Raw genomic sequence first — 15,412 nt, forward strand, 5'->3', positions numbered from 1 at the left:
ACAAGAGAAAATCTTTGCTTTTCTTTAAGCCTCGGTGCATGACCAGATTACAACTAAAGGTTCCTGTTTGATTCCAAACAGCTTTAGTCATAGTTAACAGACAGTAGGTGGCGACATTTGCAATTTAAAGTAGTTTCACTGCAAATATTAGAATCAGTGTTGCTTACTAGGTGGAAAAGGCCCTCCTGTTTGTGTCGCCTGGTTTGAGTTTAACCCTTTTCAGAGAAGCAATTATCATGTAAGGTAAGGTTAAAACTTCTGTTCTATAAAACTGACACATGGACTTTAGTAGAAAAAAATCATGACATATGACATTAACAACAGTTATATATCAGCTTCATTCTGGTGCTCACTGAAATCTCACTAAGATAGACTGGCAGATAAGATGCCCAAGCCAACCTTATAACACATTTATGTTTGAAGTTTCTGATTGAAATGACACTACTCATAATTTCTGCATCACTGAAATTGAAATCTGTGTCTTACCAAATCTTTGTCTTACCATTGCTTCCTATGGGATTTTTTGTTTAAATTAGCAAGCACAAATAAATGAAATTTGGATATTTCTTAACTGTTATGAATGAGAAATGTCTGTACTTTTCCTCTAAATTAAATTATGTATTGAAAAATGCTTGATATATAAAAACTACCCTGTAGATAACACATAACCCCACATTTTCAGTGACAAAAATGATGAATTAAAATGTTCAATCTGCAATAGAATGTTCAAGGTTCCTATTGCATAGTAATTATATTGTAGTTTAAACTTCTATACTTTGTTGTTATCCTTAAAAATGCATAATTATTACCAAAATGTTCAGTTTTTTCTCATTATCCTTTATTGATATTGAGAAAAAACTGAAATGAAATCATCATTGAAGCGAAGAAAGTTTACTGATGTAGAAATGCACATTGATACTTTGCATTCGTTTCTCGACATTTGAACATTTGTGTCTGTGTCCCGAGCTGCTCTCGGCTCCTAAACCAAGCGTACTGCGCCTGCGCCTCAGCTCACATGACAAGGAAAACGAAACCAAAAAAGACAGCACAAACATGGCACTGTCGTGTTAAGAGGAATCCGCTTTTGCTTCCTTTTTCGCTAGAAGTTTGGAACTCATTGTTGAAGTTCGGTGTAAAGGTCACTCTAAACTGCTGCTGTCAGGCTGTTTCACGTACATGATTAAGAGATCAAACGTTTTCTGTAGACTATAGTTTCTATTGCGGAGAAAGTTAGCTAGTAGGCTATCCAGCTAGCTAATTCCGCGCATGTGCATTGTGTTTTTTGGTCTTCGGGGACTTATCTCGACAGAATAGGTTTTGTTCTGAGTCTTTGTAAAAGTTCAGTTTGCATAAATAGCGGGCAGAGGACAAGGCCAAACAAAGACATCAAAGTTACTAGCAGTGAGGTACGAAGGCTTCCCCCAATCAAGGCAGACCTAGCTGCGCATTTCTACATGTGATTGTTGTCTGGTGAGGTAGCTGTGGTTAAAGATGAGGCTGAGCGGTGTGTTGGTGTGTGTGATCCTGCTTTGGGTTGAAGGGTCGTGGGGTGACACACCTGCCAACTGCACCTATGAGGACCTGCTGGGGACTTGGGTGTTCCAGGTGTCCACGGGTGGACACGACAAGACCATCAACTGCTCCGCTCAAGGTAAAGTCGTTCACCCACCATCATGGTGTGAAACCGCTGACACCATGGACAGGCCAAGAGTGATGGCGAGTTCCTAATTTGGGAAGCATGTGACATGTTTGGGCTTGAAGCTGTTTGTACGTGTTGTGCTCGGGCTTGACACAGTAAATAATTCAATAAAAAATGTCAAGAAGTCAAGCTACCACTCGTTGTCCTGGTAGAGCATGATTATAAACGAACTTGACGCGTTTTAGCGTCCTTCCTTCCTTCCTTTCTTCCTTCAGGAACTTACAGAACGGGTACGCAGTCAAACAGCTTGTACCCAATGTGGAGCAACAGGTGGAAACTATAAGTAATCAAAGTGAATCAGTTTGAATCAGTGTTCGCTAGCTCACAAAAAAAAAACAAGGTCAGCAAGGGACAGACAGCCTCCCAAGAGGTAAATATGAGGTCAATAAGGGTCAGCCTTAGGATATACACAAATAAAAAATGGGGAGACAAGACAAAAAGTCATCATTGCACAAACGAATGTATGTACTGTGTCTGTCATTTCATTAAATATCTCCTATTGTTTTTTTTTTCTCCTTTTGATTCATGCTCTTCACCAAAGACAACACTTTTTTGGTCAATACTACTAGTTTTAAGAAGTTTTCCAGTCATGTGATTTGTCACAGCTTTCTTTCTTTCTGTCACTTAAGGTAGTGTGGTTAAAAAGAACCTGTATGCACTGTGGGACTTCTGTTTTACTGATTACAGTTATTCACAAGGTGTGCTATAAACTACAAGGTCTTATCCTTTTTATATAACCTGCTGTGGTCTAAAGTTGAAAACAAGCTTTTGTAGCATGTGCACTGCCATGGAAAACATAATGTGTATTATTTCTCTATTAATTTTAAGTGAAACTCAAGATACGTGATAAGAAAAATTGATGTCAAAGGGGATTTTTTTCAAGCTATGTGAATCATATGTAGGTGCTTGAAACAGCCCATAAATGTGAATGTAGGATAGCCTGCAGATGTTTTAGAGCTGGGTTAGTCATTTCATGAAATATCTCTGTCATCCAAACTCAGATTATTGTATTGATATTCAAATACATCATTGGCGAAAATAATCTTAAGTTATAGCCTGCATTAACATTTTTTAAAGTCCCTCAGGGCCCTACCACTTCAACGTCATACATGTCCAAAAATGTAAAGAATTTGTACACATTACTTACAGATAAAGGTAGCAGTCAAATAATAGTTACAACCCTCCATTTTAAGTATGAATTTTGCTTTATGTAAGGGCTAAAATATGTTATCTATGGGAAGTCTATGTATGCCTTGGGGAACCAAGGATAGGAATCTAAAGTTGACATTGAATGTGTCAGTTCTTTAACATATGGCTTGTTGTAATGTTGCTCTTCAGCTACAGGTGAGAGCACAGTGACCGTGACCCTGGACAAACTGTCGGTAGCCACAGATGAGCTGGGGAACACCGGCTTCTTCACCCTCATCTACAACCAGGGTTTTGAAGTGGTCATTAATGGATACAAATGGTTCGCCTTCTTCAAGGTAAAACATACAGCTCTCTTTGTTAAGTCATTTCTGCTTTTACAATGACAAATCTGCCAAAAGCAAATTATTTAGCAGCCTGTCCAGCTTCATTTTGGTGAACTGAAAGTATTCTGTTTAATCCATTATAATATAATCCATTATAATACTCAGTTTATTTAATGCATTTTTAGTTCATTCATCAAGTACCAGCTGACCAGAGACTTTCTATAGTCAAAGTTTTACTTCTATAGGTGTCAGGGTTTATCGGAATAATGTGGCCAGGAAATAGCACGATGTTTAACAGTGGTTTGGGTTATATTTAACACTTGACCAGAGCGTTGGTTTCACAATTATTCAATTTCCTTTGCCTTTATCTGATTTGATGCTATCTGAGAAAGTCTGCATGTCTTTAATGCAAAGGCTGAAAATCGCTAGAGATGTGGAAAGTTAAAAAGTAGCTGCTGTAGTTGAGGTTAACTTTTAGTCATGAGTCACTTCTCATCACTCACATGACAAGAGTTGTAGGAAGTGTTATAGCCTGTCTAAAAAAACCCATACTGTGATTCATTCTTGTCCTGTGAAACTTCCTCTTTATTTAGTTTTGTCAACACAAATGGAAAGATTTTGTTGTGTTAATTCTTAAACTCAGTGACTTTATTTATGAATAGTGTGCAAAAAAGTATTTTTTCTTAAAAACGAGATACAGAGGATTATTAAAAAGATCTTAATGGAATACTGTTTAACAGTCTCACTCTATACTTTCAGTACACTGAAGAAGGCCCTAAGGTGACCAGCTACTGTGACCAGACCCTGCCAGGGTGGGTGCATGATGTCCTGGGTCACAACTGGGCCTGTTTTGTAGGGAAGAAGGTGAAGTCAGTACCATCTCACTCATACTACAAGCCAGTCTACAGCAGCAGGTATGTAACACTGTTTCCTGGTACATTCCTGAGCTGAGTAACACAAAGGAAAGCTAACAAGTGAGACATCAGTGGACTTTAGCAAATAGAAAAGCTTTTAGCGCACAGAATCCAGCTACAGATGGTGTTGTTGATCCTAGTTCTGAATACTATGGACATCTCTGCTTTGATTAAAAAGGTCTTGCTATTTTCTTTCTCCTAACATAAATAATGACTGTCCCGATCTGGGAAGTGGACTTTAACTCTGATTTTATAACTGAGGAGTCTGACTTAAAGATTCATACTATTTGAAGTTCTTTATTCCAACTGAAACATAAGTCTGCATTAACTATAATTTCTCTGTGCTGCAAGATGATAAACTGAATTTTAGGTGAGAAAAACATTGGGATCACTGTTACCGAAGATATAATCATGTTTTTGGGCATTATTTTACATGACCTCTTTTGAAAGTGTTTTGCTTTTTTCAGGTCTCATTTGAATTTACAGCAAAGAGTGACAGGAGATATTTGGAGGAGAGAGTAAAGGACGTGTAGCAAATATTGAAGGTTTGACTTAAACCTGGACAGGGAACATTCAAAGCAATTTGATCATGCCACTCATTTGCACCTCTGCCGTTAGGGGGGATTCAAACTGCTGATTTAAACCAGCACTTCCATTGCCTAAATTGTTTTTTAAGTCAGGACTTGAGTAGAGAATCTAGAATTTTTTCCAACTATTTAGGGTAAGTATATTAGATAAAAATGTCTTAATTTATTTGAACTTTGTCCAAGCTGTTCTTAAGCAGATATACAGATACTCAGATTTTATATAGTTAATCACAATAAATGTAACTTTTTGTTACATTTCAAAGTCCACCAGTTTTAACCTGCTTTTGTTTCATTTGGTCTTAAAGTTATGGCCGTTGACTATTTGTTATTGTGAAAGTTGAGAAGTATGGAACTTAGGGTAGATCAAAGATAATGACATGAACTTCACCACAGTAAAAGTACCTTGTTTTGGATTAAAAACGACATTGGAGAACAACTGAAAAGGTAAAGACTGAAATCACAGGGTGTAGATGACTTTTGACTTATCCACTGAACTCTTTTTGAGTTACTTTAAAAGAGAAATGAGACATTAAAGTGCAGTGATGGACTTTTTCACATCACTGTGGCTCCAGGGAGACACTGCTGGGGCTTAACCAAAGTGTTCAAAGGGGACGATAAAGCATTAAATGAAATGCGATTAATAAAATATATATATATATATATATATATATATATATATATATATATATATATATATATATATATATTTTTTTTTTTTTTTTGGGCCTTTTCATGCTTTTATTTGATAGAGGAAGGACAGTGAATAGACTCGGAAACAGGGAAGAGAGTGGGGAGAGACATGTGGTAAAGGGCCACAGGCTTGATTTGAACCCAGGCCGCCCGCGTACATGGGTAGCGCCTTAAACCACTCGACAATCTGCGCTCCCGCGATTAATAATAATTTAAAAGAATGGTAATAGTGGGTGGCAGTTTGGCTCAGTGGGTAGAGCAGATGCCCATTTACTGAGGTTATGGTCCTCAACGCGCTGGTTGCAGGATGGATTTCTGGTCTCAGTGCATGTTTGGTGCATATCTTCACCTACTCTCTCTCTACACATTTCCTGTCTCTCTCTGGATGTCATACCTAGAAAAACCAAAAAGACCAGAAATAATTTAGTAAATATAAATTAACTGTACTTATTATAGACCTTAATCATGACTAATGCATTAATGCTGACAGCCCTTGTCATTTTGTTTTTTATACCCTCCAGGCTGCTCCAGAAGCCGTACAAACACAACCCGGACTTTGTGAATTCCATTAACTCTGTTCAGAAATCCTGGAGAGCCACTGCCTACCTTGAGCATGAGATGTACACTCTGCAGGAGCTGCACTACAGGGCAGGAGGTCCTGCCTCCCGGATCCCCATGTGAGCATTTATTTACATTTAACTACTGTGCAAAAGATTTCCATTATGAAAGAAAAACTTTGAATCAGAGGCATGAATCATAAATGTTGCCTCAACATTTAAATCAGTGAATACAGATTGTCAAATATCAGTGTAATTTGTTTAAATACTGCTCAATATTGTCTTATTAATGAGGTTGGAGGAAGTCATTGGCATTCTTTTAAACATGGCACTCAGATTAATTGTTAATAATCATAATAATAACTTTATTTATATAGCACTTTTAAAAACAAGGGTTTACAAAAGTGCTTTGATATGCAGAAAAACAAAGCAGCAGAACGCAAGAAGAGATAAAGACAGCAAAACATTAACACAAGAGAACACTCAAGATAAGAGAACCTAAACAAGATCAAACCCCAGGCTACATGTTCAACCCACACAACATTATTACTGAGACAACATGAGACATTATTAGAACTAATTAAAAAAAAAAATCATGAGTATTGATATCCCATGACATCATCAGAACTGAGAAACCTAAGACGTCATTAGAACAAGACATCCTGAGATATTACAAGAACTAGGAAATCATGAGTAAGGAAGAACCCACAAGTACCCGGCCAACACAGGAACCCAACCACTAAAAACCTGAGACCAAAGGGACTGAAGTTTTAAAAGGCAAGTAAAAGAGAAGCAATAAGAACTAAAAACATTAAGAGAGGTAAAATTGTAAATGAAAATGAATGTAAAAGAATAAGTCTGAGGAAGGAAAACGCTAAAATGATACAAGCATGGAGAGGGTGAAAGCAAAAACCAGTAAGAACTACCTAAGTAAATACTCAAGGCCATGGATATAGGAAATCAAAACAATAAGAAGAGTAAGGGATATTAAAACATAAATAAGAAAAATGAAAGATATTAAAACAAGCTAAAGATCAGAAGTGGTAATGAAATAATAATAACAGTAAAATAGCAAAAGTAGCAGTAATGGCAAAAAAAAGTGAAAATAGAATGATGAATAAAGGAATAAAAGGGAGTAGAAGATGACATCCTATAAAAGCAAGTCTATAAAAATTAGTTTTAAGAATTGATGTAAAAACAATGACTGTTTCTGCAAGCCTTACCTCCTCAGGTAGGTCGTTCCAAAGTTGAGGGGCCTTGATGGGAAAGGCCCTGTCACCTTTACTTACATAGGGGGTTAAAAGTTCTGTTACATATATTGGAGCCAGCCCCTTTAGTGCTTTAAAAGTAATGAGTAAAATCTTAAAATCACTTCTAAAACTAACTGGAAGCCAGTGTTAAGATGCTAAAATTGGGGTGATGTAATGTCATCTGTTAAAACCAGTTACAAGCCTAGCTGCTGCATTTTGTACTAGTTGGAGGCGAGAAAGAGGTTTCTGGCTAACGCCGGAAAGAGGTGAGTTATCTAGGCAGGAGAAAATGAGGGCGTGGATGACTTTTTCCATGTCTGACTGGGAGAGGATGGATTTTAATTTGGAGATACTACATAAGTGAAAGAAGCATGACTGTGTGGTTTTATTGATATATGCTGCAAAGGTGAGGTTAGAATCAAATTGAACTCCTAGATTTCTGGCTGTTGATTTGATATTTGATGAAAATGAACCAATGCTATTATTGATTATGTTTGAGAAATTTTGTAAGTTGAAGAGAATTATTTAAGATTTGCAGTTGTTCAGTTGTTTAGTTGTAGAAAGTTCTGTGCCATCCAACAGTTAATGTCAAACAGGCAGTCTTTTACAGCAGCTAGGCTTCTAGGGTCCTCAGGTCTCAGGGGCAGGTTAAAGCAACCATGTTGCTGTTAACAGCAACATGGTTACTTTACTTTCCCTAAAAGGATTATATGTTTTGGTAAGTCTAAAATATGTACTATGGCCTGCCACATTACTTTTAATGGACTGTAAGTGCTCTAAATTAATTTAAGTATCTTTCCACCACCACTCCACACCCCTGCATAATCAACATCTGCTTCCACTGAACTCATGCATTTCATTTACATAGTATTATACTTTCTATAAAACTTTCTGTAGACACAAAGTATCTGACTTCAGGTGTTCTTCATTTCTTCCCCAGGCGTGTGCGTCCCATGCCTGTGACAGCTGAAGTGGCAAAGATGGCGGCCGCTCTGCCTGAGCGCTGGGATTGGAGAAATGTTAACGGCGTTAACTTTGTCAGCCCTGTGCGAAACCAAGGTGAAATGTAATGGTTGTCCTTCAAAAAATCTAAATAGGATTGAACTTTTCATTCATAGTATAAGAAACTGAAAAATAAAAACCTATAAAAGCAAACAATATAGACCTGCACAAGACTTGTTGAACCAAAGGAAGTCGAAGCCTTTTACAGTTGAGCAGCTGTCAGTAAGAGCACACACTGAACTGCAGCTCCAAGCGACTTTGGTCCCTCTTGGCAGGCCTGGGTCTGCTTTCTGCTGCTCCTGTGTTTCTGCACAGCCTGGTGTGTGAGTAGAGATTATTCGTGCTGAGTAGTTTGAGTGTCTGAGAGGGCCTCTGTAGAGCTCGGTTTAAGGATCTGGAGAGGGCTGGAGTGTTTCAATAGGAGCCCTCTAAGCCACTGCGGTGCTGTGCAGCTTATTTTCCTTTAGTGTTGTGAGCCAGGTGGGTTTTGTAGTTACCATTTCAATTCACAAAAATTGGTTAGATTTAGAACAAGTTGGATAATAATTGGCCAAGCTTGCATAGGAGCATGGCTACTTTTCTCACACTTCATCCAACTCTGATTTTCTTGAAACAAAGATGTGATCAAAAATGATAAAAAATTGAAAACTTATTTCACCATATTGTGATGAAAACCTAAGGACTGCCACAGTTTTGAAGGTAAATGGCTAACTTAAAGGAAAGGTTATTAGTTTTTTAGTCTATAGAGACTTTAGGTCTGCACCAGATAAAACCCACTCTCGATGTGATCCTGACTTTAATCACTACTACAATTAAACCTCCCTGCAAATCCCCACAGCCTCTGTTCGCTGACCTAATTTGTGTCTTTACAGCCTTTTATTAAAAGCTGTGGCTCACACTGTAGATGGAAATCTATGTCTTGAAGCCATGTTTTCTACCTCAGTGTCTTGCTTCTGTAATATTCAATGCATTATACAAAGATAAGTAAACTAAGGCAAAAATATTCTGATACAGAAACTTAAATATGTACTGAAAACATTTCTGAACAGAAAACATCATAGAGCAAGGGTTACTAAGAGTTAAAATTTTCCATTAAGTTGTTAGCTTCAGGTTATGGAGGTACATTTTAAGGCCATTAGCTGCATTTATTACAACATTAAACATATTACTGCCTTGAGGATGTTAAGAGTTGACTTAAATGGTGAACAACATACTTTCAAAGCTTCATTATGTCAGTGCTGTTGCCTGTAATTAGATTGATTTAACCTGAGTATGTGTATCTGTTGTGTTACAGCATCATGTGGTAGCTGCTACTCCTTTGCTTCTATGGGAATGCTGGAAGCTCGCATTCGAATCCTCACTAACAACAGTGAGAGCCCCATCCTCAGCCCGCAGCAAGTGGTCTCCTGTTCTGAATATTCTCAAGGTAAACTAACGCTGTCCTAAATCTCCTTTCCTTACTGACTAAATTAATTCATTCCCATTAAACTGACTGATGAAATATACAAAAGGTACCTCAGAAAGTACAGATAATACAGAACGAGATGAGTAGTGAAAAGGCTATTTCTTAATGCATCAGTTTTGTCCACTCTTCTCTTCAGTCTTTTTTTATGTTTGTTAAAATCTCCAAGTTGCCATTTTAAAATGTCAAGTGTTTCATTACTGCCTTGATTAATGCATTTAACCAATCAAAGAGTCCTTATAAAAGCCTCCATTTAAATTTTTGATGTTGGATCAAATAAGCAATTATTCCCTAAAGAACATCAAGACAAACTCCTAAGAAAAAAAAATATGGAGGTTCTACACTGAATTCTTCTTTACTTTTCAAGGTTGTGACGGAGGGTTCCCATACCTGATTGGGAAGTATGCGCAGGACTTTGGGATCGTGGATGAGTCATGCTTCCCGTATGTTGGAAAGGACTCCCCGTGTGGCGTTCCTCAGAACTGCGTTCGCATGTACACTGCACAGTACAATTATGTCGGTGGGTTTTATGGCGGCTGCAGTGAAATGGCTATGATGTTGGATCTGGTCAAAAATGGACCCATGGCAGTTGCTTTTGAGGTACTTAAGCCCATTATAATTTCTGGAGTATTTTTCATTTACATGCAGGATGTGTTGATTAAATGGGGATTTTTGCTGTAAGTGCAGCTTAAAGAGGGGGTATTATACTTTTCCAGTTTTTAAAACATAAATATCAAGTCACAATGTTGGATGTCCATACTTCACGTATACAGATTTTCAAACCGCAAGATAAATGTATACGGCAGTAACCTTGGAATTAGCATGTAAACTGATGAAAACGGTTCGTTAAAAATCTCTCTGAGATTCTCCCAGTGTTCTCCTGAGACGAGATTTTGATGGAGCAAACTGATGAGGTCATCACAATAGGATCTCCTGACTGGTTCGTCCGTGCTGCCGGCAAAGCGGAACAGACCGCCCCCACAAGGCCTTTTAGCATTTAGCATTTAGCAACACAGTAGTTAAACACTTACCAAACAGATATGTCCCATGCTGCTGTTGGTTTTATTCCCCCTCTCTCTCCAAACTATCAGTCAAACTCTGGGTCTAACACATATAGAAATTTGCCATAATTTACTCATTCGGACCGGTTCATTCAAAGTTTACAAGTACTAGCCTAGCAATTTAGCCACATCGGAGGGGGCGGACACAAAACATTGAGTCCTGTTGCCGGCCAGCCTCCGGCAAATCGGCCAGTCGGAGGAAAGCAAGTCCGTGGAGCGGGGTTTAGTTAAAGAGACAGCAGCGAAAACGAAGCGTTTCAGATGAAGGTTAAAGTAAGGGCTTTTCAGGACGCCAGTGTGAGAAACATGAGGAGTTTTTTGAGCTGTAAACCATGTAAAGCTACTGCGTGTGTATCAGAGAGATGGTGTAAAGCCTTGAAAAAAGGCATAATACCCCCACTTTAATGTGGCGTATAACATAATTTTCATCTTTCCTTTTCTCAGCCCAAGAAATGAGACCTATACAAAGGCTCTTACTGACTTTCTGAAACTTAAGTTATTTTTAATCTCAGAACACAAAAGAGCACATTTGAATATATTCCTACTTTCTACCTTGATCACCAGCTGGCTATGAGATGAAATGATGTCTGTTTTGAGCTATATGGTTGGTGTTTTACTTAGAATCTTTATTTTTATGTGCACAGACCGGATCAAAGCCTGATTTATTGTTCTGCATCAAATCTACCAATTTGACCAGCGAACGAATATTAAATTTATACATTTCATGATCTATATTTCACATACACCTGGAAAACCTCCCATACAAAGTGTTTTGGAAGGGCATGACTTCCAAAAAATTCTAAGGCTGATTGGACAATGGTTCTGTAATTATCCGCCAATTAAAGCAACAAGACAAGATGAGGCAGTAGGCAGCTCTGGTGAGCTCATGCAGGCGCTGTTTTGGTTTACATTTGAAGGAGCTAGTTGGTGGATCAAACTCATGCCAAGAAAAAGCTTTCAGTGTTAAAGCCAAGTCCAAGCTTATCGCTTCACTGGGGACAGTCATTGCTACAGGCTTGCAATACAATTGAACCATTTGACTTTTGACTTTTGCAAACTTATGCCAGTGGAGGTTGGAAAAAGAGCAAAAACATCTCTAATGGCAAGAAACGCTTTCAGTGCAGTCATTTGCGCTTTTTCAACAAAGAAATTCGGTCCAGTTCTGATAAAACCATCTGCTGTAATATAACTACTGCCAGGCTCATTGCTACACCAGCATCAGCCATTGCTACTTAGGCTTCCAGTACAGCTAAACCCTGCCTGAAGCTACTGCCTTGTTCTCCTCAGATGACGCTGATTGGTCCGGGCTGTTCTTAGACCTGCCAGAATCATTTTAGACTGGAGCTTTGCTCCATGTTGGATCTGCCTGATGACTGACATGGAATCTGGCCAATTAATTAGCTTTGGAAGGCTACACAGGCACACAGACACACAAGTATGTAGTGCTTACAGTAGGATTGGTGTAGCCATGGATTGGATTCAACATTGATCAGTAAACAAGCTTAAGGAGGGAAACTTTTGCAAAAGGAAAACTAAGGAGGTCAGAGCTAAAGTTATTATTACAAAGTTTCTTCTGCATTTAGATGCTGTGACACTTCACCTTAGGGAGACAAAACAAGGGCCTAGTAAAAACAGTGGCAGAAATGCCATTAAATTACGCTCTGAACTTAAATTATTTTGTTCTTTATTAAACTGGTTGAACCTCCCCTGTAAAAGCCTAAATGCAGACTGAAAGAGCCATAAGTCTTAACAAATATTGTTGGTACTATAGTAGCCACAAGTGGACATTGACCATGCATTTAATACTGTGAATTTTTGTTTTTTTTCCCCTATGATAACCACTTATTTCCATCCCATCCTCAGTAGGAATGAGTATTGAAATCAGGCACTGACATGGTACCAGTACCAACACATCCGATACCTGCTAGACTGAATTACAACACAGATATCTTTAGCTGATTTCAGTAACCTCCCACCCCAAATGAAAGGCAAGAAAACAGTCATGAAATTTGTGTGATTTATGTAAGTTACACCAGTTTCCTTTTCTTATCCTGTACTTGACTGGCATCTTCTAAAGAAGTCTCACTGACTTTTAACACTTTTTTCATCTCAAAAGTATTGATTCAGGCACCGTCTAGACCTCTAGGCACCATATAAAAAGTACCAATTTAGCAACAATATCTGAAAATAATCAGATACTCATCTCTACTTCTCAGAGTAGCACAAGCACAAAATAACCATAGAAATAGGCTTAACTTACCTGAGTAGTGTAGGTGAGGTCAGCATTGCATGCTGTGGTCTGGCCTATTACAGTGACACCAGAAAATTGTGTTGTTTTATGAGAAAACAAGCTTTGCTATCTCAATATAATGAGATTACTGGGACTACCAGAAAGTCAAGACCTCAAGAAAACCGTAAATCACTAATATCAGAAAAACCAATGTAAATCAAATGTGTGGATGCATGTTCACTTAAAGCTGTTTATTAATGCAGCCTTCATTCTTCAACATTCATTCATTTTTTCCTAAATATATAAGGGGTTTGTGTGTCATAGGCTTGACTTGTATTAAGTAAGGTGTAAATCAACTTTTAACTGTTCTCCCAGGTTTATCCTGACTTCATGCACTATAAAGAGGGCATCTACCACCATACGGGCCTGGCAGACCCCTTCAACCCCTTTGAGCTCACCAACCATGCTGTGCTGCTGGTGGGCTATGGCCGCTGCCACATGACCGGACAGAAGTACTGGATTGTGAAGAACAGCTGGAGCACCAACTGGGGCGAGGATGGCTATTTCCGAATTCGCCGTGGGAGTGATGAGTGCGCCATTGAGAGCATTGCAGTCGCAGCCAATCCCATTCCCAAACTGTAGAAACAAGAAAGTCCGATTGCAGTGGAGCTGATGTGAATTTGATTCTCAAAAGTGCAACTTGAAATCAATCTCTGATCAGTCTAACAGTTTTTATTCCACAATAAATCTCAAATCTGATTTTTCACAGCAGGTTACATCATACGCCTAATGGGTAGCACTCAACAGGCCTTTGCTTCTAATCAAACAAGTGGTGTCAGCTAGACCTGTAGGGGACCTGATGACAATTTTGAAAAAAAAAATGGACAAAGATTTTTTTTTTTAAGATAACTGCATTGGGTGTTGGATGAGTTGGGCAGATGTCCAGTATTGAAGACAAGTGGGACATAAGGTTCAGTTGTATGCCTAAATAATAAAATGACATGTTTATAGCACCTCAAATGATTGGAGTTGAAGGTACACATTAATTCTGAGTTTTGACATCCATGTTTTCTACATACACTATACCAAAGTCCTGTCAAACTGAAACTACCACAAATTTCTAGTTTGCTGTGCTTTTTGATTTGCTGCCCGTGGTTGAATTGATTTCAAGCTCAATCTGCCAAAACAAAAGGACCGCTGCTTGCTGTTACAAATCATGGTAGTTTGTTATTGAAAGTTTAAGGGAACTGACAGCTGAAGGGATTGTTAGCTTGTCAGGCGCACAACCTTGATTCATTGTCTCAGGGAATCAGTGAAGAGATTTTCTGTTTTGTTTCTTTTTTGCCACATATTAAAGCCTCGACTGCCATGTCTCTCGGTGGACTAAATTCAAGGGATATTTGATCAATGGAATAAAGGGATCTGGCTGGCTGATTGTAGTGCCTTTTATTTTCACTCCATGTTAGAAAAGTGTTGCCATTGCATTGTGAAATTTTCACTTTTGGATAAAATGTACAAAATAAAAATTATTCAGAAGAATAACCAGGACTGGTTTTGTGTAATATGATGGAGAAAACTCTTCTTGGGGTCTTTAACATGTATTTCAGGTATTGTCCATTTAAAGAGTAAATACAACCTCAAACATTGGATACTGATGAGGGTTTCATGCTTTAATGATGAATCAGCATTTGGGTAATTTCAAAGACCCTTAAGGCAGGGGTGCCGAAACTTTTTCCCCTGAGGGCCACATCAAAAATACAGATGGATAATGGGACCACTTTCATATACCTCACATGGGGATTAAGAAAGGTCAGCTCAGACTACACAGATTTTGGCCTGACTTCAGTGTTGCAGCTGATCGTCAAACATCGGGCCTCATCGTGAGCGTTGCGAACAACAAGACAACGCGACAAAACTTGCATGCCAGAATCTTCCTTGCATTGTTTTCTAGTTTGACACCCTGACCTGACATTAACGTATATTCTGATGCCTACCATTAGGAAAGTATTTATCTTTGCATCATTTACCAGAGTCCCTAGTTTTTCATCCTCCGAGCATGTAATGTGTACATTTTATTTTTGTTATCCCATGCATATCTTACAGAGAGCCAGTCCTCTTTAATACATTCATGATAGTTATCCATATTCCATCATCTAATCCAAAGTTGTTTCTTGTTTGCTTTTTTCTTCTATTACATGATTGACACTCTTTGACCTGACAACCTGTGAAGTTGCATACAGTCTCAGAGACAGTGGCGATGCCAGCATAAGATGAGCACTTGTAGTGAGACCAGGCTGTCCTCCAAAATGGGTCGAGATTTTAGTTGCATAGTCTGACATGGTGTGGTCAGGAACAACCAAAAAGTCTGTAGCTAGACCCGGCATTTAGTAAAACCACTCTAATGTAGGTTAAGAAAGGCCTAGTGATGCTGTGCTTAAATGGCAGGTTAGTGGTTGAAAAGGCAAAAAGCCTATTGGGGAGGCCAATA

At 38.5% G+C, this 15,412-nt stretch overlaps 1 protein-coding gene across 1 annotated transcript; it reads left to right on the forward strand.

Moving 5' to 3' along the window:
- Nucleotides 1-1,051: 1,051 nt before the first annotated feature.
- Nucleotides 1,052-14,466, forward strand: ctsc (cathepsin C). Its single transcript, XM_041805370.1, has 8 exons — nucleotides 1,052-1,651; nucleotides 3,038-3,183; nucleotides 3,931-4,085; nucleotides 5,884-6,039; nucleotides 8,110-8,228; nucleotides 9,466-9,597; nucleotides 10,001-10,233; nucleotides 13,300-14,466. The coding sequence occupies exons 1-8, from the start codon at nucleotides 1,492-1,494 to the stop codon at nucleotides 13,564-13,566; spliced, it is 1,368 nt and encodes a 455-aa protein (XP_041661304.1). The 5' UTR covers nucleotides 1,052-1,491; the 3' UTR covers nucleotides 13,567-14,466.
- Nucleotides 14,467-15,412: the final 946 nt, after the last annotated feature.

Source organism: Cheilinus undulatus, linkage group 2 (assembly GCF_018320785.1).
Source record: "Cheilinus undulatus linkage group 2, ASM1832078v1, whole genome shotgun sequence".
Taxonomy (NCBI): Eukaryota; Metazoa; Chordata; class Actinopteri; order Labriformes; family Labridae; genus Cheilinus; species Cheilinus undulatus.